This window comes from Ochotona curzoniae, unplaced genomic scaffold, assembly GCF_017591425.1.
Source record: "Ochotona curzoniae isolate NIBS_2020 unplaced genomic scaffold, NIBS_Ocur_1.0 contig_4792, whole genome shotgun sequence".
Taxonomy (NCBI): domain Eukaryota; kingdom Metazoa; phylum Chordata; class Mammalia; order Lagomorpha; family Ochotonidae; genus Ochotona; species Ochotona curzoniae.
In genome coordinates, this window is record NW_024466389.1 from 9,398,962 (window position 1) to 9,422,740 (window position 23,779).

Sequence of the window (23,779 nt, forward strand, 5' to 3'; positions counted from 1 at the left end):
CGAGAGGGGGGCTGGAACAATGAGAGTCCTATGCCCACAAGAGGCACTGGAGGACCCCAGGCAGACACCCTGAACGAACTAGGGGGAGGCCCTGCTTCTATCGCTAACAGGCAGGGCACCCCTCTCCTGGGGCTTCCCCAGTGGGAGGCATGCCCGGGGCACACTGCAGGATGTGGGGCTGGGAAACCTCCAGACAGCTTCATGAAGAGCCTCACCAGCCTGGCTTTCCCGGGGCTCCTCCAGGGCCTGGCACCGCAGCCATCAAACAGGAACACTCAGCTCTGGGGTCCAGAGATGCAAGTCCTCCTGAAAGCTGGGCACAGGACATCCGACCGCACCGAAGATACGCGCTCCAGCATGGTCACTCCCCGCAAGTGGCCTGTCCTTTGCTGCTGTTGTTTGCAATGGCTGCCTCTACCACGAAGCCCTCCTAGATTCTGACCCATACTGATTTCAAAAAGCTAAAGTCAAACCAGCTTCCGGCCAGGAGGGCCTGCTCAGGGAAATATTAAAACTCAAGTGTGCTTAGCAAGCTGTGCTGAATATTTCACATGTGTTCAGTGTTCAGTCTCTAGGAGCACCCAGGAGACAGAGGCTGCTCCTCGGCCCACTTGCAGTGGGTGCACAAGACGTGCAAAGGGAAAATGAAATCATGAACATCACCTGGTTTATTTTTTTAAGATTTATTTTATTTTGATTGCAAAGTCATATATACAGAGAAGAGGAGAGACAGAGACAAAGATCTTCCATCTGATCGTTCACTCCCCAAGTGACTGCAACGGCCAGTGCTGTGCCAATCCGAAGCCAGGAGCCAGAAACTTCCTCCAGGTCTCCCACACGGGTGCAGGGTCCCAAGGCTTTGGGCCGTCCTCGACTGCTTTCCCAGGCCACAAGCAGGGAGCTGGATGGGAAGTGGAGCTGCCAGGATTAGAATCGGCACCTATATGGGATCCTGGCGCGTTCAAGATGAGGACTTTAGCTGCTAGGCCACGCTGACTGGGCCCACAAGTTGATATTTCTCTCTCTCTCTCTCTCTTTTTTAAAATTTTTTAAAAATAAAGTGGGTGGGGCCTGGGTTTGGATTGGCTCAGCTCCAGCCATTGCAGCTATCTGGGGAGTGAACTCGCAAATGGAAGATCTTTCTCTGTCTCTCCTTCTGTCTTGTCAATTTGCCTTTCCAATTAAAATAAATGAATGCTAGGGGAAATGTAGAAAAGCAGAATGACAGATATTTTCCATTTGCTCACTCTCTGGATGCCTGCAACAGGCAGGAAAAGGCCAGGCTGAACACAGGAGCGTGGTCTCCCATGTGGGTGGTTGAGGGCTAAGGCTGCCTCCTAGGGTATATTAGCAGGGAGCCGAGTCAGAAGGCAGTAGCCGTGACTTGAACCCACACCGATATGTGATGTGAGCATCCAAAGCGATGCCTTCACCTGCTACGCCACAACGCCCACCCTGAACATCATCCCCCTTGCATCTCTCACCGCTTTTCTGATGTCCCTGTATTGCAGGTGACGAAACGGGTTTGAAGGATTAAAAGACTGCCCCAAATCACAGAGCAAATGAGAGGCAGAAGGAGTGTAGAAACCCAGGCTGCCTCACCCATCCCCACCTGATTCAGCACTGTTCCACACTTCGTCAGGCTTTGGAAGGGATCAAAACAAGTGTGAAAGTGGTGGTAGTATCCCAGCTGGCCTGTCCACCTCTTTTTACTGTTTCCGTGTCACAGATCATGATAGGGGGTGGGGGGATGTGGCTGCATGAACATCCCCGAAGGACATTCCCCAAAGGGCACTGCCCAAAGAACGTTGCCCCAGATTGGTCCCCCTCGTCACCCACTGATAATCAGGTTCCTAGTGGTCAGGGTCTCTTTGGCCCCCACACTCGCTTTGCCCCCTCCTCACCATCACGGCACAGGGCAGGTGCAGAGTAGGTGGCTATAGGGAGGTGGCACACTGGGGCACAAAGACAGGGAGCAGAGAACATGGCCACAGAGACCATTCAGGAACCAGGGGTCCCCAGAGAAGTAATCCCTCTCAGCCCAGCTCCCAAAGGCCCTGGGGCTGTTGGCCACGCGCTTCCTAAGTCCCTAGTTGGATGCCAGAGGACCCCATCGAAGGAGTCTCCTGGGAGTCGTCCTGGGAGAGCAGCCCCAGCTCCCTCTGCCCAGTGCTGGACTCTGGGGAGGCCCCCCAGCGCTGGCCTCCGGCTGAGCAGGCGCACTCGGCGATGGAACCTCCTTGTCATCCCGGTGGAGAGAGGGCGTGTTGTGGGCGGGGCCTGAGGGGCGGGGCAACCAGAAATAACAAGGAATCTGGCCAATCCCTGCTCCGGGAGAAGTCTCCCTGGAGGAGCGGGCTAGGGAGGGCGGAGCCAGTGCCTGAAGGCGGGCCTTGGGGCGTGGCTAGCTCGGCGGGGGCGTGGCCAGGCCTGACCTTGCTGAGGCGGAGCCGCGTCTGCGTCCGCGCCAAGCAGGGGATAAGGCTTTGGAAGCACACGTGGCAAGGAGAAGCACCTCAGCCATCTCGACCTGCGGAGCGCTTGCCTCACAGCTCTGCATCCTCCAGGTTGTCCGAGGCAGGCTCCCACTCGCAAATTGTGTAATTGCTCTGGGCCTGGTGAGCAGGGGCATGGGCGCCGGCGTGGAGCCCACACAGTCTCACAGCCCATGCACTAGTTCGAGTTGAAGTCCACCAGGGAAGCCCACAGGCCAGAGTGCCCATCTCAAGCCACCTCTGCTCCTGTCCAAACTCACCTGCAGCAAGAGGAGCCTGCGGCCCACGATGCCACGTCTCTGGGGTGTCCCACTCTCTGTGCCTGGTTTCCAAGCCCAGCTTGGCCCACACCTCCCCCCAGTCCCTTCCTCAGTCTCTAACCACCCTCTCCCGCTGGCCCTTCTCTGGACACACTCACACCCCCAGAGGAGGAAGGAGAGGCAACCAGATCATACGGCGTGAACATCCAGTCCAGGGTCTACCCTGCGGCTGAACAAACAGGGCTGCCGTTGCAAGTCCCCCTCGCAGCTGGCTCTCAACAGAGGCACTCGCCCAAGCCTACCTCCACCCTGAGGCCAGCCCTCCCCACTCCACCCCTATTCCTCTGGGTCTCCCGCTGGTGGGAGCTAACTCCCCTATCAGGGTTCACGAGAGACCTTGCCCACTCCCAGCCCACAAGCCACAGGGAGCCATGTCCCGCGTCCCCCTGCACAGCTCAGGAGTGGCCAGTTGGGTGATTGTAGCTGTGCTGGGAGGGGACTCTTTGGGGATCCTCTCTCTCATTCCATCACGTGACAGTGGCAGTCACACACCATGCTGAATTAACGAAAGACTGGATGGATAGGTCGATGGGTGAGGGGACGGAGGGGTAAGTGGATGGATGGATATGTGCCTCCAGGAGGCAACCTGTGGCTGCAAAAGCTGATTCTGTCAGCTGTGATGGGGATTCAGTAGGGGGACAAGTGGAGCCGGGGTGGTCCAGTGGATGGACAGAGAAGTAAAGCCCAAATGGATGGAGAGGCTTGACCAGACTGATGAGTGGGTGAGGAACCAGGATGAGCCAACCCTGAGTCCACAAAGGGGTCGGTGGATGACGGACGGATGGTAGTGAGAGAGCAAATGAGAGTGTGGTTGGATGACCGAGAGACAAGAATGGACACAGATGAAGTCGCTATCTTACATGAAGAAGCTCAGTGCACCCCGTCAGCAGTAGGTGCTGGGTATTGAACAGATCAGGCAAGGCCTGTGGCTCTGTGGAGTTTAGAGACAAGTTAGGGATACAGACGTTAAATGCAGGAGCAGACAGAGGTGCCAAGTGAGGCCTGGGAAAGAGAGCTTTTTCAGGGATGGCCAATGCAGGGAGTGATCTGTTATCCCAGACCTAAAAGGATGCTAGGGGGACAATGGCAAGAGAGCATACCAGGGAGGGGACGCCGGAAGTGTGCCCTGGTTCCTCCGGAGGGTACCGCTGGCATCGCCTTTGGTATCTCCATCTTCTCTTTCTGATTTTTCAGTCTCCCAACACCTACTTGACCCACACCTAACATGAAATTATCTCTGTTGAAATACCTCATCTGGGCCTGGCACGATGGCCTAGTGGCTAAAGTCCTCACTTTGAACGCGCCAGGATTCCATATGGACACCGGTTCTAATCCCGGCTCCTCCACTTCCCATCCAGCTCCCTGCTTGTGGCCTGGGAAAGCAGTCAAGGACGGCCCAAAGCCTTAGATTCCTGCACCGGTATGGGAGACATGGAAAAAGTTCCTGGCTCCTGGCTTCGGATCGGCATAGCACCGGCTATTGCGATCACTTGGGGAGTGAATCATTGCATGGAAGATTTTCCTCTCTGTCCCTCCCCCTCTCTGTATATCTGACTTTGCAATAAAAATAAATAAATATTTTTTAAAAACTTTTAAAAAAAAGAAACACCTCATCTGGAGTTCATTTCCCTGTAACCCCTGTAACTAAAGGAGGGCAGCCTGGTCGATGCACAAGTGAAGGGAGAAATTAGTAGATCCCAGGTTCATTGGACGACTGTTTATGTATGAGAGGCCATCTGGGCACTGGGGATTCAGCCAATGGTGTCATCCGGGTCTCTGCTCTCACGGGTCACACATACATCCTGGTGTAGAGGACAGATGATGAGGAAATAAACATGAAATGTAGGGATGAGATTTAATCAGTACAACAGGGAAATTGAATTAGCTGGCCAGGGAGGCCTCTCTAAGAAGGTGACAGCCAGTGCAATGACTCAATGGCCAAATCCTCAGCTTGTAAGCACTGGGATCTCCTATAGGCACCTCTTCACGTCCCAGCGACTCTACCTCCCATCCAGCTCCCTGTTTGTGGCCTTAGAAAGCAGTCAAGGACAGCCCAACACCTTGGGATCCTGCACCTGCGTGGGATACCTGGAAGAAGCTCCAGATACCTGGCTTCAGATTGGTTCCTGGCTCAGCTGTTATAGCCATCTGGGGAGTCAAATGGCGGATGGAAGCTCTTTCTGTCTCTCCTTTCTGTAAATCTGATCTGCCTTTCCAACAAAAATAAATAAATAATATATACATAAAGAAGGTGACAACAGTGATGGGGAGACCTGGGTGACAAGGAGTAGACCCTACAAAGTCTGGAGGGAGAAGATTCTAGCAAAAATGGCCAGTGCTAATGCCCTGGTGGGAGACTTTGCCCTATTCTGGGAGACAGTAGCGTCAAAGGTGAGAGCAAGCCAGAGGCCTTCGAAGGCCCAGAGTGGGGCGAGCTTGGTTTCCCAAGGGCACCCCAGGAACGTCCTCTCCCAGGGAGGGCTCCAGGAGGCAACCGTCTCCGCAAAAGCCGATTCTGTCAGCTATGAGTGGATTGAGTAGGGACACAAACTGGGCAGGGGACATCTGTGGGGAGGCTCCTGCAATGGTCCAGGGGACACAGAACAGGGGCTTGGTCTGGAGTGTGGGGGTGTGGCAGTAGGGGGGTGACAGTGAGGGAGAGGGAGGCGAGCCACCTCATGATCTTGGACTTGATGTTTGGACGGATGCGTGACTGTGTGGTGAGTGTGGCATACTTCTTCCCTTTGCCCCAATCCAAGCAGCTCTCTCTCTGAGGTTCACCTGGCAACCTTGAATACGTCAAGTGTTTCACCTCACCAAGTCCTATGTCATCCCCATGTATGTGAAGGTAGAGGGGTCACTCAGGACAAGTGTGGGGAGAGGTCCTATTAGGATATTGGACTACAAATTCTGTACCCTTCCCAGCATGCTTTGCAGCCTCTGAGAATTCTGGGAAATGGAGTTCTGTGCTTGGAGGGTTGAGCTGGGCATGGCCACCAAGTCCTTGTGCTAGAGTCACTGCAGTGCCAGGGACCGCAGTGATGTCCTCCACTCTTCCCCCATCCTGCCTCCTGCCCCAACAAGCTTACAGTGTTCCGGGCAGATCATGGCCGCAGGGAAGAGCCCAGCTGCTAGGGAGCAGAGCACCCAGGGCAGTGCGGGGACAGCTCTGCCTTGTCTGGCAGCTTGCCCCCTGGTGGGGCCCAGGCTCACCTGCTCCCTCGCTCTCTTCTCTGGTTCACTCTTTCAGAAGCGTTCTGTGTGATGAAAACCCAAGCATATCACGGTGGTGGCGGAGGGGGAGGGGAGCAGGAGGAAGGTACCCTCACTGGCCCTTTCCTGTGAGAAGCCAATCATCTTGAAACAGCTGACTGGCCCCCAGCCACTCACACTGGTGTGCTTGAGCCCATAGTGACAAAGCCAGGGTACTCACGAGGGTGATGGGTGGCAGCCAAGCCCAGTAGAAAGCCAAAGGGTGACAGAAAGTTCATGTGCCACACACTCCCCACCTCTATACTCAAGGCCAGTATCCAGCATCTACTTCCAGAGCCGGACTCATCCAGGCACGTGAAGGAGGTGGCTGATCTTTCCCCCAGACAACTCGCCTGCATGACCCGGGGCTGCTACTTGGGCCAGCACCCCCTCCCTGCAAGACTAGTGTGAGTGAAGCAAGTGGCAAGGGCCAATACCTGGCACCTGTACCCAGCAGCTCCATGGCCCCTGGCACCTGCACTCAGCAGCTCCATGGGACCCAAGCACCTGTACCTAGCAGCTCCATGGGCCCCAAGCACCTGTACCCAGGGAGCTCCACGGGCCCCTGGCACCTATACCCAGCAGCCCCATGGCCCCTGGCACCTGTACTCAGCAACTCCACGGGACCCTGGCACCTGTACCTAGCAGCTCCATGGGCCCCAAGCACCTGTACCCAGCAGCTCCATGGCCCCTGGCACCTGCACTCAGCAACTCCACGGGACCCAAGCACCTGTACCTAGCAGCTTCCTGGGCCCCAAGCACCTGTACCCAGGGAGCTCCATGGGCCCCAAGCACCTATACCCAGGGAGCTCCATGGGCCCCTGGCACCTGTACTCAGCAGCTCCACGGGACCCTGGCACCTATACCCAAGCAGCTCCATGGGCCCCAAGAACCTGTACTCAGAAGCTCCATGGGCCCCTGGCACCTGTTCCCAGGCAACTCCATGGACCCTTGGCACCTGTACCTAGGCAGCATAATGGGCCCCAAGTATCTGTACCCAGGCAGCTCCATGGGCCCCAAGCACCTGTACCCAATAGTTCCACGTGTCCCTGGCACTAGTACCCAGGTGACACTGACCCAGGCACCTATACCCAGACAGTTCCATGGGCCCCTAGCACCTGTACCCAACAGCTCCATGGGGCCTCCATGAGCATCCTCTTGCTGGCGTGCCAGTAGTAGCTGGCTGTTAGGCTGTGCTTGGATTGCCCTATCTCCTCCAGGCTCCTGCAGCTGGCCGACAGGTGACACCCATCTCCCTATGTTTCTGTTTTCCACTCAGGGGTGGGGAACATCTTGTCCCCAGGATGTGTAAGACCCAGGAAATCACTGGGTCTGGCTTTGCCAAGGCAACTACAGGCAGAACTAAAAATCAGTACATCGAAAACAGGTTAACTTTTTAAGATTTATTCATTTTTATTGTAAAGTCAGATATACAGAGAGGAAGATCTTCTGTCCGATGATTCACTCCCCATGTGACCGCAATGGCCGGTGCTGCTCCGATCCGAAGCCAGGAGCCAGGAACTTCCTCCAGGTCTTCCACATGGGTGCAGAGTCCCAGGGCTTTGGGCTGTCCTCGACTGCTTTCCCAGGCCACAAGCAGGGAGCTGGATGGGAAGCTAGGCCGCCGGGATTAGAACTGGCGACCAGCTGGCTGCTGGTGGGTCTCAGGACGGGGCGTCTCCATGCTCGGATCCCTGACTCCAGCCACTCCCTGCACATGATGAGCTGTCCCCAGGCACCAGTGCACCATTTGGTGCCAGGCTCCGCCTGCTGGCTGCCAGGAAGTGAGCTCTGGGGTTTTGGTTCTTTGAATTGCTCTTGAGGTAAGTCCACGTTGAACCCATTGTGCTTCTGGGATCGGAATCAATCCTAAAGATTCCCAAAGACAGAGTAACTTTTCCTTTGAAGAACTTACAATCACTGAACATTGCTGACCACTGAACACCAATCCACGCAAAAGCTAAGGCTTGGGACTTGTCCAGCAGGATCATATCCTATTACCTGACATGATGATGGATCAGGAGACAGGTCACATTAGGCAGGGCCATGACATTAACTAGCACTCGAGAGAACCATATCCGGGGATAGATTCTGTGGGGGATGTGTGGGCCAAACCCTGTGGAAATTCTAGCCCCACTGGTTAACTCAAGAGTTGGGGTGGTGATAGACTAACCTAGGAGTGACCAAGGAATCTGCCATCAATCACAGGTAAAGGAAACTACAACAGGCAGTAGCACCTGAATATGCATCCTGAGTAGGGTGTAGGGTGGGCTGGGCTGCAATGTTCACCAGCTCATACAAGTCCAAATGGAAGGCCAGACTTCGCCGGGCACTGGCCTAAAATCCAATGGCATGTATGAAAACCGGGTCTGGGAGGGGATCAAGTGGAGGAACTTGGGGAAACTCCCCTGGCGAGTCATAGCTCCTGCTGGTGACCACGTGGTCCAGACCTGGGGGTTGGGCAAGCTGGGCAAAGTAGCTCCAACGGCTGGCTAATATGTGAATTGGTAATGGAAAGGAGTGGCCCAGGCAGAACTGAGCAAACCTTAGCCTACAAGCAAAATTAGAAATCAGGATGGAGCACAGGTCATGCCGAGCTAGGCTCTTGCACCTGCTGGTCTGCGTGAGCCAGGGACACTAAGCCACAGTGTCTAAGACAGGGGTCAGGACAGGTGAGGGGCTCTGCCAAGCTGAGTCAGAGCAACCACTGGCATGCGTGTGATCTATGGCTGGGAACAGGCCCAGTTGGGGAACTAAGGAGACACCCCAGCTGGGTTGAGGTTCCCACCAAGAGGCGTGTGGGCTGGAATGGGGGCTGCGTTCAGATCAGGATACAGTTGTAGTCTCACTTAGCACAAGTGTGGACTGGGATTGGAGGCACCAAACCGGACTGGACCCCAACACTATGGTGTTCTGGAGGACCAGGGTAGATGTGGGACAGACCAGGCTAGGTCTCAGCACCTACTGAGTCATGTGTGAGCCATATGTGGGTATGGACAAACCATGGCTGGGCTGAAACATCCAACAGTAAGAACCAGATTGGGTTGAAGGCCAGTCAGGAAAAGCCACTGTTCCTGCTAGGACAGGAGGTGAACTGAGTAGGGCTGGCTCACGGACCCCCTGGTATGCGCAAAATTTGGCATTAGGAGGGGTTCTGATGGAGGAGCCTGGGCAACTCCTCTGGCAGAACACAGACCCAGCAGGTAAGTACAAGAAGCATGATAGGAAATAGCCCAGAAAAGGCCATGAAAAGTTTCCCACTGGCATACATTTGGCATGGGTCAGGGGCAGACCAGGCTGAATCAGTTCATGTCACCCATGGGCAAATCCAGAAACCAGAACAGTGTGGGTCGAGCCAGATTCGGTCACGACAAAAACCAGTGCACATTACGGAATGCCAAAGTGAGGTGACCTGTACCGGATGTGACTGCAGCACCCAACCAGCACACGTGAGGAAGGGAGGGGGCAGAGCTGGCAGGGGAAATATGGGGGGGGGTCCCAAATATGGGGGGCAGACCAGACTAAGCAGGGCTACAACACCTGTAGGCCTCATGTGGACTAGACCTGGGAAAAGCCAGGCTGGGCTGATTATTCCTACTGGTGCAAACTAAAATTAGAGTGGGTGAGGGTTGTTTGGGCTTAGCTGTAGCATCAGCTGGCAGAAGCTGGCACTGGGGGCTAATTCTGTCAAGTTAAACCACAGAACCACCTGGAGAGTGCATAATCCAGGAGTGGGAGTGGACTGGGAGGGAAATAGTGGACTCCTCTCTCTTGGGTTACCACTCCCACTGGAGAGCACAAAAACTAGGACAGGGGCTGGGGTGGCTAGACAGAGAGCACCCAACAGCATCTGTGTGGGCTGCATAGTGGAGCTGGTTAGATGGAACTAGGCTTAACACCCATTGACATGTATGAGAGCCAAATGGAATGAGGGCTAGACTGGACTAGTCTGTGGTACATACTGGCAAACCAGGGTAGGGGTGGGCCTGGTGGGGTTATTGTGGGTTGCTCCAACTGGGCTGCAGCTCCCACTGGTTTATGTGAGGGCCGAGTGTGTGCTGGGCAGAGTCAGGCTGGACTGCAACACCCGTGGGTTCCAGTGTAAGTCAGGGCTGGAAACAGAACCAACCCAGCAGTTGCAACAACCAGCTGATAGGGGCGATGGACTGTGCCGGGCTCTGTACTTGCTAGTACATACAAGAATCAAGTCTGAGAACACCTCAGACAAAGTTTTTTTGGGGGGGATCTCCCCAATCCAACTGCTAGACTCAAAACCCTAAGCATGAAAAGACAGAAGACAGAACGAGTCAATCATCCACCTTAGCTATATGTTGGCAGTGAAAAACTGGGCAAACGGAGACTCTAACATGGACTATGTCAATCAATGGATTCTTCAACAACCTCATCGTGCTTGGAGTGGCGAGACTGGCAGCAATTCATAACTGTTGAACTATCAAAACCACTTGAGCAGACCCTCGGAGCATGCCCCACATCTGGGACCTGGGGTGGGTGGGAGACTGGGTGGGGCTTCTCCCTTAAAATCCCCCTTTACCCCAGATGCGTGAAGGAAACAATGTGGAAATAATAAACAGTCTTACCCACTTTCCTGTAGCCCTTGAACCTTTTTACCCTAATTAACTATGTAAAGATTATCAAAAATATAATAAAAAATGGAAAAAGTTAAAAAAAAAACGAGAAGCACATTCAAGAGCTCGAAGAATTTAAGGAATATGCTACACAAGAAATAGCAGTCAAATCAAGGCTGATATATCAGAAACTAAGAATACAGTAGAGCAAATTAAAAGTACAGTGAAGAGTCTCCAAAATAGAATAAAGCAAGCAGAAGAAATAATCTCAGAACTGGAAAAATATTTCCTGGCACCAGGGGGAAATAAACAAAAAGCTAGAAGCAGAACTAGATCAGGCCAAAAAAGGTATTCAAGAATTGAAAGACACTATTAAGAAGCCAAATATAAGATTTATGGGGGGGCCCAGTGGCGTGGCCTAATGGCCAAGGTGCTTGCATTGAACAAGCCGGGGTCCCACATATGGGCGCCCGTTCTAATCCCAGCAGCTCCACTTCCCTTCCAGCTCCCTGCTTGTGGCCTGGGAAAGCAGTCAAGGACGGCCCAAAGCCTTGGGACCCTACACCCATGTGGGAGACCTGGAAGAAGTTCCTGGATCCTGGCTTCGGATCAGCATAGCATCGGCCATTGTGCTCACTTGGGGAGTGAATCATCGGATGGAAGATCTTCCTCTCTGTCTCTCCTCCTCTCTGTGTATATCTGAGTTTCCAATAAATAAATAAATCTCTAAAAAAAAAAAAAAGTTTTGGGTTTCCCAGAAGGTGCAGAAAGAGAAGCTGAATTTGCAAATGTATTTAATGAAATAATAAGGGAAAATTTTTCTAATCTAGAGAAAGAATTGTGAAACGACATCCAGGAGGGGTACAGAACTCCCAACAGGCTTGATCAAAAGCGATCTTCACCAAGACACATGATCATCAAGGTCTCTTCAATGGAACATAAGGAAAAGATCCTTAAATGTGCACATGAAAAAGAAATCAATTGACATATAAAGGAATGCCAATTAAACTCACAGGAGATCTCTCACAGGAAACTCTACAGGCAAGAAGAGAATGCAGTGACATATTCCAGATTCTAAAAGAAAAAAAAAATTGTTGGTCCAGAATAACAATCCAGCAAAGCTTTCTTTTGTCTTTGAAAATGAAATTAAATTCTTCCACAGTAAAGAATAGTTAAAAGAATTTGCCTCTTTCAAACCTGCCCTACAAATGATACTTCAAGATGTTCTCTTGACAGAAGAGGAATAGCACCCACCAAAACCAAAGGCAAATGTGAAGAACATCCCAGTAAAATGACAACAGAAGACTAAACCAATGAACAACCCATTGCTAAAATGACAGGACCAAATTACCACCCATACATATTAACCCTGAATGTAAATGGCTTAAGCTCAATCAAACATCATAGATTAGTAGACTGGATTAAAACACAAAGCCCATCTATTTGTTGTTTAGAAGAGACACATTTCATCGAAAAAAATCAGCGGAAACTATATCTCATGGATTTTGATGTTTTTGTTTTTGTTAGTTTCATCTCTTCAAAATACTTTCTTCTGATTAAATCATTCAATGACTCACAGATCATACAGTAACATTGTTTTCTTTAAGAAGGTTCTTGATTTTCTTTTTCATTTCTTCAGCAACACATTAGTCATTCAGTAGCATGTTATTTAATTTCATGGTGCTGTTTTTCTTTTTTTAAAGATTTATTTATTGGAAAGTCAGATATACACAGAGGAGGAGAGACAGAGAGGAAGATCTCTGTCTGAAGATTCACTCCCCAAGTGAGCACAAAGGCTGATGCTATGCTGATCCGAAGCCAGGATCCAGGAACTTCTTCCAGGTCTCCCACATGGGTGTAGGGTCCCAAGGCTTTGGGCCGTCCTTGACTGCTTTCCCAGGCCACAAGCAGGGAGCTGGAAGGGAAGTGGAGCTGCTGGGATTAGAACGGGCGCCCATATGTGGGACCCCGGCGTGTTCAAGGCAAGGACCTTGGCCGCTAGGCCCATTTCATCGTGTTGTTAATTTCTTTTTTCTTCCTGTTGTTGATTTTGTTTTGTGGCTTTTCATTTAAGTGATGTATAGTAGCTGCGTAATGGAGACTGTCATATCTAGTAGCATGTTATTTAACTTCATGGCATTGTAAATTTCTATTTTTCTTCCTATTGTTGATTTTATGAGTTTTCATTTAAGGGGATGTACAGTAACTGTGAAATGGAGACTAACATCCAGATGTGAGTATACAATGTAGTATGCATCTCCTCTCCCAGACAAAGATGGACTTACAATGAAACTATTTATAATATCTTAACAATAGGATGCTGGACTCTGCCATTGTCCATGCCTGCAATGATGGACATATGACTGTGTATGAAGAACTATACTGTAGTAATGATACAGAGGAACTAGGTGGGGGAGAGGGAATTGGGGAGGGGATAAGGGAAATACCAGGAGCCTATGGAACTATGTCATCAAAAATAAATAAATAAATCCTGGTTCATACAAAAAAAAAAAAAGAAGAAAAAGAAAAGAATCCTTATTGGTCTGAAGATTAAAAAAATATATTTTATTTTAAAGTTGAAGTTACAGAAAAAGAAAAGATTGGGGAGATGGAAAGGAAGAGGGGGAAAGCAAGAGAGAGACAGAGTCCACTGGCTCTCTCCTGAAATGGCCACAACAGCCAGGGCTGGCCTCAGCCAAAGCCAGGAGCTTGGAGCTTCATCCAGGTCTTGCCCGAGGGTGTCAGGATGCAAGCATTTGGGCCATCCTCTGCTGCTTCCCCAGGTGGATAGCTGAGAGCTGGATGGCAAGTAGAACTTCCAGGACTTAGTACTCATACGCAATGCTGGCATTCCAGGCAGCACCCCAGCTCCCCGTGCCTCAACACTGGCCCCTGAAGCTCATTTATTTATTTGAAAGGTAGAGCAATATTGATAAATATTGTTCATCTACTGATTCACTCTCCAAATGCTGGCGACAGTTGAGGTTGGGTCAGACAGGAGCCAGGAAACTCAACCTCCACAAGGGTCTCCGATGGGAATGGCCGGGACCCATGTACTTGAGCTCTTGCCTGCCACTTTCTAGCACATTAGCAGGAAGCTGGACCCGAAGTGGAGCTGAGACATGGAGTCAAGCATCCTGTTATGGGACGTGGATGTCCCAGCGACAACTTAACTACTGAACCCACCCCAATCTAGGCTCTTAGTCTAGGACACTTTTGTGCCTTCCACAATCACCATCCATGGATTACGCCAGGGAAAGGCTGGGGGAAGTGTGTGGGATGGACTCCACCTCGTTGTCATCAGGAATTCTGCAAGCCAAGGCTCTGGGGCAGGTGCCTTGCCAGGCCCCACCCTGCCTGACCAGGCCTCCCAGAGCCAATACCGCTGCTCTAGCTCTGCCCTCCATTGTGGGGCTGAGAGCGGGGGCCACAGTTGACTGCCCACGATGCTGTCCCCTTCAGCCAGGCACATTCTCTGCAGGGGTGGGAAGCAGGCCAGCTGCCACCTGGTCCTGGTGCCACAGCTGCTCGGCGAGGCTGTTGAGTACGTGGGCGACATCAGCCAGCCCAGCCCAGCCATCCAGCGTGCGCCCGTCAGCCAGCCGCCGCCCTGGCACGCTCTTCACCCGCAGTAGGGGCAGCTTCCAGGCCTGCCGGAAGGCTATGAGGTCACGTTCGGGCACATCCGTGTGCATGTACTGGTCAAACCTGGGGAAGGAAGGGTCAAGGAACACGACAGTGGCACGCTCCGTGCCAGCCCCACCGGCCCCAGCTCCAGGGCCACAGGCCCTGCCCTCTTTGCTGTGTGCCTTGCCAAGGGCAGCCTGCTAGTCCCGAGGGTCACCCAAAGGATACTTGGAGCCAATGACTATCCTGACGGCGGTCGGGGCCTCGCCAGCCACACGGGCCAGCTGTCCAGGGAGGTCTTCGAAGGAGGCGCGGTCGGTGAAGGAGAAGAGGCAGAGAAAGGCATCTACATTTTCCTTGCAAGCCTGTGGTGGGAGCGGGCCGGCTTGCGGCCCCTGACCACATGAGCGTGTTATCAGGATCCTGCCCACCTCCAGCAGGTGGCAGGATCCTTAGTAATAACACTGCTTTTCACAGCTGGGAATTGGGATCCAGGGAGACAGCAAGCGGCAGCTCTGGGGCAGAGCTCCAGCAATGACCTAGAGCTATACCCTCGGCTTTCTCACGGGCACCTTGCACTCCCTGCACTCCTGGCTGAGCCTAGCTGCAGACACCCGAATTAGGCAGCAACCCCAGCCGTGCCCTCCACTCACCGGCAGCATGTGATCAAACTTTTTGAGCGATGACTCCCCACAGTCCCAGAACTCGAAGCGGAACATGACGACACGGTCACTGGCCTGAAGCTTGGCTGGCCAGAAGACCACAGTGGTCTGGATGCCTGAGAAATGCAGGTGATGGCAGGAGTAGGGTGGGGATGGGAGAGGAAGAGGGACCACAAATGAGGAGGAGAAAGAGTAGTGGGTATCCCTGGTCTGGTGATGAAGGCTTAAGTTTGATGGCAGAAACGACCAAGGCCCCGGGGGTCAGGAGGACATGGCTCCACTGCTTGCAAAGGGAGAGCCGTAGGTCTCAGACACCAAGGGAAAGAAACCCGATAGCATGCTTTGCAGTTCCTGAGTGCCTGCCCAGTGCCAACTTAGCGCCATTTCTAATACCAACCGCACAACCGCTCCAGGACCTTGGCACCAGTGGAGCCCCAGAGAAGTAACAGGATTTTCCAGTATTGCCAACAAAGTGACATGAAGTTTGGCTCATGTGGCCAAGAATCAGGTGGGTAAAGGGTGGGGTCCCCCTCACTTACCAATGGTCTCATGGTGTACCACTGGCACTTCCAGGCCGGCCAGCTTGGCCACCAGCGCTGTCTTGCCCACACCACTCTTCCCAGACACAAACACCTTGTAGCTGGCAGTGTCAATGGCCACAGACGGGGGCAGCACTGGCCGTTCAAGCAGCCCTAGCACAAGGAAAGAAGGAAAGGGTTAACTCTGCACCTGCCGCACTGGGCACCAGGATGGACAACCTCACCTGGAAGAGGTTCTTGGGGGCTAATCCACCATCTGCGGTCCTCCACATCGATCCCAATTTTCAAATGTCTTAGAAACTTGTTTATATAAGAGACAGGCAAGGAGAGAGATCCCATTCATTGATTCATGCTCTCACAGTGTGTGCAGCGCTTAGGATTGAGCCCGAGGCTAGAGTCAGGAGCTGAAAACAGCCCTGGTCGCCCACACAAGCTGGCAGTGACCCAACTACTTGGCCCATTACTTGCTGTGGCTCTGCTGGCACTCCAGTGTCTTAGACGGAGTCTAACTTGTAGGCCAACCATCCCCATGCCAGTTTTCCAGGAGCCTAAGAAACTTAGAGACTAACAGTTATCAGCAGTTCTTGACCCTTCTGTGTGTGTGTGTGGAGGGGGTCAGAATGAGCATTCAGGGGCCTGGCATGATGGCTCAGTGGCTAAACCCTCGCCTTACACATGGCAGAATCCCATATAGGCACCAGTATCCCAGTTGCTCCACTTCCCAACCAGTTACTTGTTTGTGACCTGGGAAAGCAGTAGAGGATGGTCCAAAGCTTTGGGACCCTGCACCCAAGTGGGAGACCTGGAAGAGGCTCCTGGCTTCAGCTCAGCTCAGCTCTGGCTGTTGCTGCCACTTGGGGAGTGAACCAGTAGATGGACTATCTTTCTCTCTATAAATCTGCCTTTCCAATAAAAATGAAACGGACTATGTCAATCAGTGGATTCTTCAACAACCTCATCGTGCTAAGAATGGCGAGACTGGCAGCAATTCATAACTGTTGAACTATCAAAACCACTTGAGCAGACCCTTGGAGCATGCCCCACATCCGGGACCTGGGGTGGGTGGGAGACTGGGTGGGGCTTCTCCCTTAATATCCCCCTTTACCTCAGATACGTGAAGGAAACAATGTGGAAATAATAAATAGTTTTACCCACTTTCCTGTAGCCTTGAACCTTTTTACCCTAATTAACTATGTAAAGATTGTCAAAAATATAATTAAAAAAATGAAAAAAGAGAAAAAAGACACACTCAAGTGGGTATGCTCAGCTGTTGGGAAATCCTCAAAGTGCAAAGCACGGCAGACACGCCCTCTCAGCCCTTCACCAGCTGCGTGGCACTGACTGGGGGCTAGAACACGTGGCCAGGGTCTCTGTGGAATTCCCAGACCAGCCCCACCTCCACATGACTGAAGATGCAACAAGCAGTGTGACAGCAGATCTTCAGTGAGGCCCTGGCTGCCTGTCGGTCCAGCTCGGTGCAGCAGCACACAGCCCTCCTCCACCTGCTTGTCTGGGACACGCCCCTTGTACAGGGGAGGACTCTGAGGCTGCACTTACACATGGTCACAGAGCTAGGCAGTGGGGGGACCAAGTGACCCCAAGCCAGCATCCCAGCCACCGCAGCAGGTAATGTTACCAGGGCATTTTGAGAAAGTCATTCTTCGAGTTAATCTGATTTCTGAAATAATAATCATCCACAAATTTTGGATCATTACCTATCATGTGTGGCAAACGACCGAAGCCCGACATTGCCCTGTGCACGGGACACTAATGGCAGGAAACAGTCTGCCCCCGCCTCAGGATCTTGCTTGGGAACACCAAGGGTTGGGTCCTAGATCTTAGAGAACTGTAATTCTAGGAACCTGAGTCCTTAGCCAATCCAGCATTACTGGCATCTTCTGGAAGGTTCCACCCAGAACAGGCTGGGTTTGGGCCCACTTCAAATAACACCCAGTTATTTAAAAGGACTTAGACCAACATTTGGCCATGGCTTCTTTTTTTTTTTTTTAATATTTATTTATTTATTTTTTATTGCAAACTCAAATATACAGAGAGGAAGAGAGGCAGAGAGGAAGATCTGTCTGATGATTCATTCCCCAAGTGACCGTGATGGTTGGTACTGTACTGATCCGAAGCCAGGAGCCAAGAACTTTCTCCAGGTCTCCCACAAGGGTGCAGGGTCCCAAGGCTTTGGGCCGTCCTTGACTGCTTTCCCAGGCCACAAACAGTAAGCTGGATAGGAAGTGGAGCTGTTGGGATTAGAACCGGCGCCCATATGGGTTCCCTGCGGGTTCAAGGCGAGGACTTTAGCCACTAGGCCATGCTGCTGGACCCAACATCCAATTATTTAAAAACAAAAAATAAATCCTCCTTCGGTGAACTTTATAAGAATTGTTCAACTGTTTGCATTCATCTGCTTGAAAGGTGGAGCAATGGCGGTATCTTTCGTTGGCGCGCTTACTCTCTCAAATCCCACAACAGCCCAAGCTGGTCCAGACTGAGCCCTAGAGCTTGGCACTCCACTGAGCTCTCCTACTTGGGTGGTCGGGACCCAAATAGTTAAGCCTTCACCTGCTCCCTCACAGGGTATGCATTAGCAGGAAGCTGGCCCAGAAGCAGCGGGCTGGCATGGGGATGCTGAAGACAAGGCACTGCTTGGCACACTGGCATCTTACATGCCCACTGCTCCACTTCCGATCCAGCTCCCTGCTAAGGCAATTGGGGAAACAGCAGAGGATGGTCCAAATGCTTGGGTTCCTACACCCACACGGGAGACCCAGAGGAAGCTCCAGGCTCCTGGCTTTGCTCTGCCTAGCCCATCTGCCGTGATCATCTGGGAAGTGAGCCAGCAGATGGAAGCTCTCTCTCTATGTAACTCTGCCTTTCCAATAAATCAGTTAAAAATTACAAAAATTAAAACTAACACATGAATACTGGATGAGGGCATCCCAAGCAATGGATCAAACTGGTGTAACATCTGCCTTAACTTAAATGTGATTCACAACATGGTTTTCACTAACACTGCCTTTTCTTTTTTAAAGATTTATTCCTTTTTATTGGAAAGGCAGATTTACAGAAAGGTCTTCTGTCTGCTGATTGGCTGCAGTGGCCGGCGCTGAGTCGATCCAAAGCCAGGAGCCAGGAGCTTCTTCCAGGTCTCCCATGTGGGTGTAGGGTCCCAAAGCTTCTGGCTGTCTTTGACTGCTTTTCCAGGTCACAGGCAGGGAGCTGGACGGGAAGTGGAGCAGCCAGGACACAAACCAGCGCCCATATGGAATTCCAGCATGCGCAAGGCAAGGATTTAGCCACTAGGCTATTGCACTGGGTCCTTTACTAATATTGTAACACATATGCTCAGTTTGTAGAATTTCTTCCTAGTGAGGCAGCTCTGCACAAAAGTGTTCCCAATCACCATCACTAAGGCTCACAGTCTCAGCTCTTACAGATGCTTGTAAGATGTGCAAAACGCAGTCAAGACATGGTCTTGTCCACAGACTAACGACTAGAAGATTCTAACCGGAGGTCTGCCTTCTCGTCCTCTGGCCCTGTGGCTCTCCTGATCCTAACCCAGGTCCTGGCGTAGCTGACCCAGGACCCTCTAGCTGCCTCCACCCTGGGGAACACCAGGGTCTTACCTCACAGCTTGCCTCTGGCCACCAGGGCATGACCTTGGCCCGTGGGCCGAAAGCACCCTCGAGAAGATTCAATGAGAGTGTCCACCCAGCAGGGGACAAAGAAGGCCTCGGTCAGCAGCGGCTCCGGTGACAGCAGCTGCTGGCAGGGTTTCACATGTTCCTGGCTCTGCTGATGGAATTTGTTCTAAAGAGATTAGGGGCTGGCCTGGGGGGATGGGGCTTCCACGGGTCCCCCAGATTGAGGAGCGGAAGGGCGGAGGCTCCTACTGCCCAGCTTTTCTGCCACCCCCACGCCGGACGGGCACTCACCAAACACGCGCCGGCGGCTCTTGCGCAGGATGGAGGCCAGGTACTCCTTGCCCTCGGAGCTCTCCTGCCAATCTGGGACAATCACCGAGCCAGGCGGGGGCGGTGGAGCCATGCTGGGCACCCTGGAGGGGGCAGGGAAACAGCAGGATGCTGAGAGTTGGCAGTGAGGAAACGGGACCAGGGACCGCCCCTGAGTCCCCTCCGACTCTCCCGCGGAACCCGAGGTCCCCTGGCCCTCACCGTCTATAGCAAGCACGGACTGAGTAGGCCCGGGTGCAGATGGTCTCTTTAAAAGGATGTTCCAGCTGCCCAGTCAGCCGAGGCTGCTTCCGCCAGGCCTAGGTCTGGCTTCGGCGGCGCGCGCCGTTCGCCCAGGCGCAGGCGCACAGGGACGCGAGTGCAAAGCCCGTTGCCATGGTGACTCCGGGGATGGGGCCTGTCCCTCTCCAAGCGCTGTAGGCGCCTGCGCAGTGGCACCTGCACGCCACACTGCTCCTGAGCCCCCGGCTCTCTGCTGAAGCTTGTTCGGGTCCCGCTTTCTTCAGGAGCCTCTCATATCTTTCCGTGTCTCAGTTTGTTCTATGAAGTGTTGGTAAGCTGCTCCTCTACCTCGTAGGGCTCTGCCCAGCACTGCCTGAGCACGTCGCGAGTGTAGACACCGCTGCTGCTATTGAGAATCCTGTTTGGCGGGTACAAGCGTGCGTCCTTGTAGATGGGGAGGGATTGGCTTGCTGGCTTGCTCGGCATCTTAGAATCCGTCAGTATGGGGCTTTGCGGCCGTTAGGCCGGATTCAGATGCCCATGGCCCAGATTTGAGTCCCTGCGTTCCTTGCCCACCCCCTGGCCCCTGACTCCAGCTTCTGGCTGACAGGAGTTAGCTGTGCAAGGGAGACAGCAGGGATACTCCACCCCTTCCACTCATCAGCAGGCGCCCATCACGGCTGGGGGATGTGTCTGTGCAGTGCCTTAGCTGACAGGGCTCACTCACTCCCCTTTGTAGCTTTCTTGCTCTGGCTCTCATGTTTTTTGAAACACTGAGTGAGTGGCCTCCAGGGTTCTACCTACCTGCCATTCATTTGGTTGACTTATTTATTTCATTCCTGAGCACCTGCTGTGTGCCCAGCTGCTGTACCTGCTTGATGTTTTCAGCTCGAGGCTGAGTTCCTCTCTTTCTCTCTCTGTTTTAAATAAGCAAAATACGGGTAGCTCAGTGGTTAAATGCTCACTTTGCAAGAGCCAGGACCCCATATGGATGCCACCTCGTGTCCCAACTGCTCCACTTCTCATCCAGCTCCCTGCTTGTGGCCTGGAAAAACAGTGGAGGATGGCCCAAAGCCTTGGGACCCTGCACCTGTGTGGGAGATCCGGAAGAATTCCTGGCCCCTGGCTTAACATCGGCTCAACTCCAGTCATTGTGGCTTGTTGGGGAGTGGATCGGCAGAGGGAGCATCTTCCTCTCTGCCTCTCCTCCTCTCTGTATATCTGACTTTCCAATAAAAATAAATCTTTTTTTTTTTTTTTAAAGTTAGTTAGAAAGTTAGAAGCCAGGACCTCATAGAAGTCTCCCATGTGGGTTGGAATGACTCAAGGAGTTGCACCATTACCTGCTACAGAAAGCTGGAGCAGACGAAGAGAGACCAGGGGTTAAACCAAGCATTCCAAAGTGGGACACAGACATGCCATGTGGCAGCTTAACCCACTGTGCCGCAACACCCTCCCCTCCTGCTGAATTTCAATTCAACTCTTTTTCCTCTGCCACAATTCCAACACTCAGACTCCTTAAGTTTGTCTCCTTTCTTGCCCCCCTCCTCTGGCCCTAGGGGATCACATCCAGTGTGGGGTAGACTCTGCTTTCTGCCACAGTCCTGGCAGCGCTGGTCTCTCCAATGTGTCTGTCCTTATCTCCCCCTCTTCGAGTCCGGGGCTTCCTCCCTTTGCCAGGTCTGAGTACATGACCTCTGGCCATCCAACCGGCACAGGTCATTCCACAGTGTCCAAGGCCCCGCCCACAGCTCCTCTGGGCATGCTACCTGGAACACGGGGAGTTTGTCCGGTCGGAGACCACTCAGCCTACTGAGATCCTGCGATGCTGACTGAAGGTGTGGCCTGGGCGGTGCCCACCAGGGAGTCTGCAGAAAGGCTGCCTCATCTACCCTTGCCACTTGAGGAGAGTGAAGCTGAGGGCTCTGATCTCAGGGTACCCACAAATTCACCTGAAAACCTAATCGTCAGTGTGACAGTCTGCAGACATGGGTCCTTTGGGGAAGGACTGGTTGATGATCTTAGAAAGGCTGCAGCTAGGGTCTGGAGCAATAGCTAAGCAGCTGAAGTCCTCGCCTTGCACGTGCCGGATCCCATGTGGGTGCTGGTTCTAATCCCGGCAGCCCTGATTCCCACCCAGCTCCCTGCTTATGGCCTGGGAAAGCAGTTGAGTATGGCCCAAAACTTTGGGACCCTGTACCTGTGTGGGAGACCTGGAAGAAGCTCCTGGCTCCTGGCTTCAGATCAGTTCAGCTCTGGTCATACGGCCATTGGGAAATGAACCAACAGATGGAAGATCTTTCTGTCTCTCCTCTTTGTATATTTGAATCTCCAATAAAAATTATCTAATAATTAAAAATGCCATAGATTTGCCCCTTTGGTGCCCTACACACACACGGTGCTGATGTACCAGTACCAAGGTGCCCCCTTACAGACAGAACAGGGCCCTCACCAGGCCCCCTCTGCCTCTGACATTTTGAGGAATATTTTTCTGTTGCTCATGAATGACCCCGTGTATGTATGGTACTTTGTGGCATCAGAACAGACAGACTAAGGTACCAGAGCAAGAAATACATCTTTTTTTTTTTTTAATTACAAAGTTAGATATACAGAGAGGTGGAGAGACAGAGAGGAAGAGCTTGCATCTGATGATTCACTCCCCAAGTGACCATGATGGTTGGTGCTGCACTGATCCGAAGCCAGGAGCCTCTTCTGGGTCTCCCACATGGGTGCACGGTCCCAAGGCTTTGGGCTGTCCTTGACTGCTTTCCCAGGCCAGAAGCAGGGAATTGGATGGGAAGTAGAGCTGCCAGGATTAGAACCGGCGCCCATATGGGATCCTGGCATGTTCAAGGGAAGGACTTTGGCTGTTAGGCCACTGCCCCGGGCCCAAGAAATACATCTTCTTAGTTCTCTGGCTTTCCTAACAACTAGCCTGCCCGTGGTTGGCTGTGCTGGGTGCAGACAGTCATAACTCCAACTTTTTCCCTTAGAAGTGCAGGATTTGCTTTTTTTTTTTTTTTTTTTTTTTAATACTTACTCATTTGAAAGGCAGAACTAATAAACAGAAGGAAAGACAGAGAAAGAGGTCTTCCCATCTGCTGGTTCCTTTCCCAGACGGCCACCACAGCCAGGGCTGGGCCACACAGGCCAGGGATCTGGAACTCCACCCTGTCTCGCACATGAGTGGCGGAGGCTCCAACACTTGGGCCACCTTCTGCTTTCCCAGGTCTGTAGGGAGCTGGATAGAAAGCGGAGCAGCTGGGCCTGCCACAGGCCCCAGGACTTGACGTTCATGTTCAGCAAGCACGGCACCCTCCTGCTTAGGGATGAGGCTATGAATTCAGCAACGGTGGCCTGTGCAAGGTGTCCTAGTGCCTCTGAGGCCAGCAGATGTGCTGGAGAGTTTGCTGAGAACAGATGATCCCCTGGTCTCAACGACAGGCCACAGCCCACCTGCCTGGCAGGAACTCCCTCTCCTAGGCTCCTGAGGCTTGCACGGTCCTGGTCTCCCTCTCAGGGCTGTGCTGACAGCTGTGCGTGGGGAAGCAGTGCTTGGCTAGGACTCCAAGGCATCGCCTCGCTCTGTGAATGCTCACAGCTTCTGAGAGCCCTGCCTGTGGGGAAGACACTGTGCCAGGGCAGAGAAGCCAGGAGGGCCAGCCTGGAGACAGACAGAGCTCAGGAGTCAAGACGAGGCTAGGGACTAAGGGCAGGGAAGAAACCCATGCGATCTTCTCTTCCAGTCCCACCATTTCCCTTTAAGATGAAAGGACTCCAAGCTTCCCACAGGGTGCCCCCCAGTGGCCTTTTGGGAAATTGCATCCACTCAATAGGTTGTCTTAGCTGGTACCAGCTAAGCCACCAACCTGTGAGGTTTGTTTCAAAGTTGCTGTTTCAGTGAGTGGGATCTACAGCAAATTGTTTGTTTTTGAAAGAGACTTGCTTATTTAGATAAGAGTGACACAGATCTTCCATCCGCTATTCATTCAGCCAAGGACTCCAACCAGAACTCTCCCACATGGGAAGCAGGGGCCCAAGGACTTGAGCAGAATCACCTGCTGGCTTCCCAGGTGTGTAAGAGGCAAGCTGG

The 23,779-nt window shown here is 52.6% G+C and overlaps 1 protein-coding gene across 1 annotated transcript; it reads right to left on the reverse strand.

Annotated features, from left to right (window-relative positions):
• Positions 1-13,853: 13,853 nt before the first annotated feature.
• On the reverse strand, positions 13,854-19,760 carry CPLANE2 (ciliogenesis and planar polarity effector 2). The gene is made up of 6 exons (XM_040987962.1): positions 19,666-19,760; positions 19,426-19,547; positions 15,482-15,634; positions 14,934-15,058; positions 14,509-14,645; positions 13,854-14,361 (listed from the first exon to the last, which is right to left on the reverse strand). Exons 2-6 carry the CDS (start codon positions 19,535-19,537, stop codon positions 14,112-14,114), a joined length of 777 nt encoding a protein of 258 aa, XP_040843896.1. The 5' UTR covers positions 19,538-19,547; positions 19,666-19,760; the 3' UTR covers positions 13,854-14,111.
• Between the last annotated feature and the right edge of the window lie 4,019 nt (positions 19,761-23,779).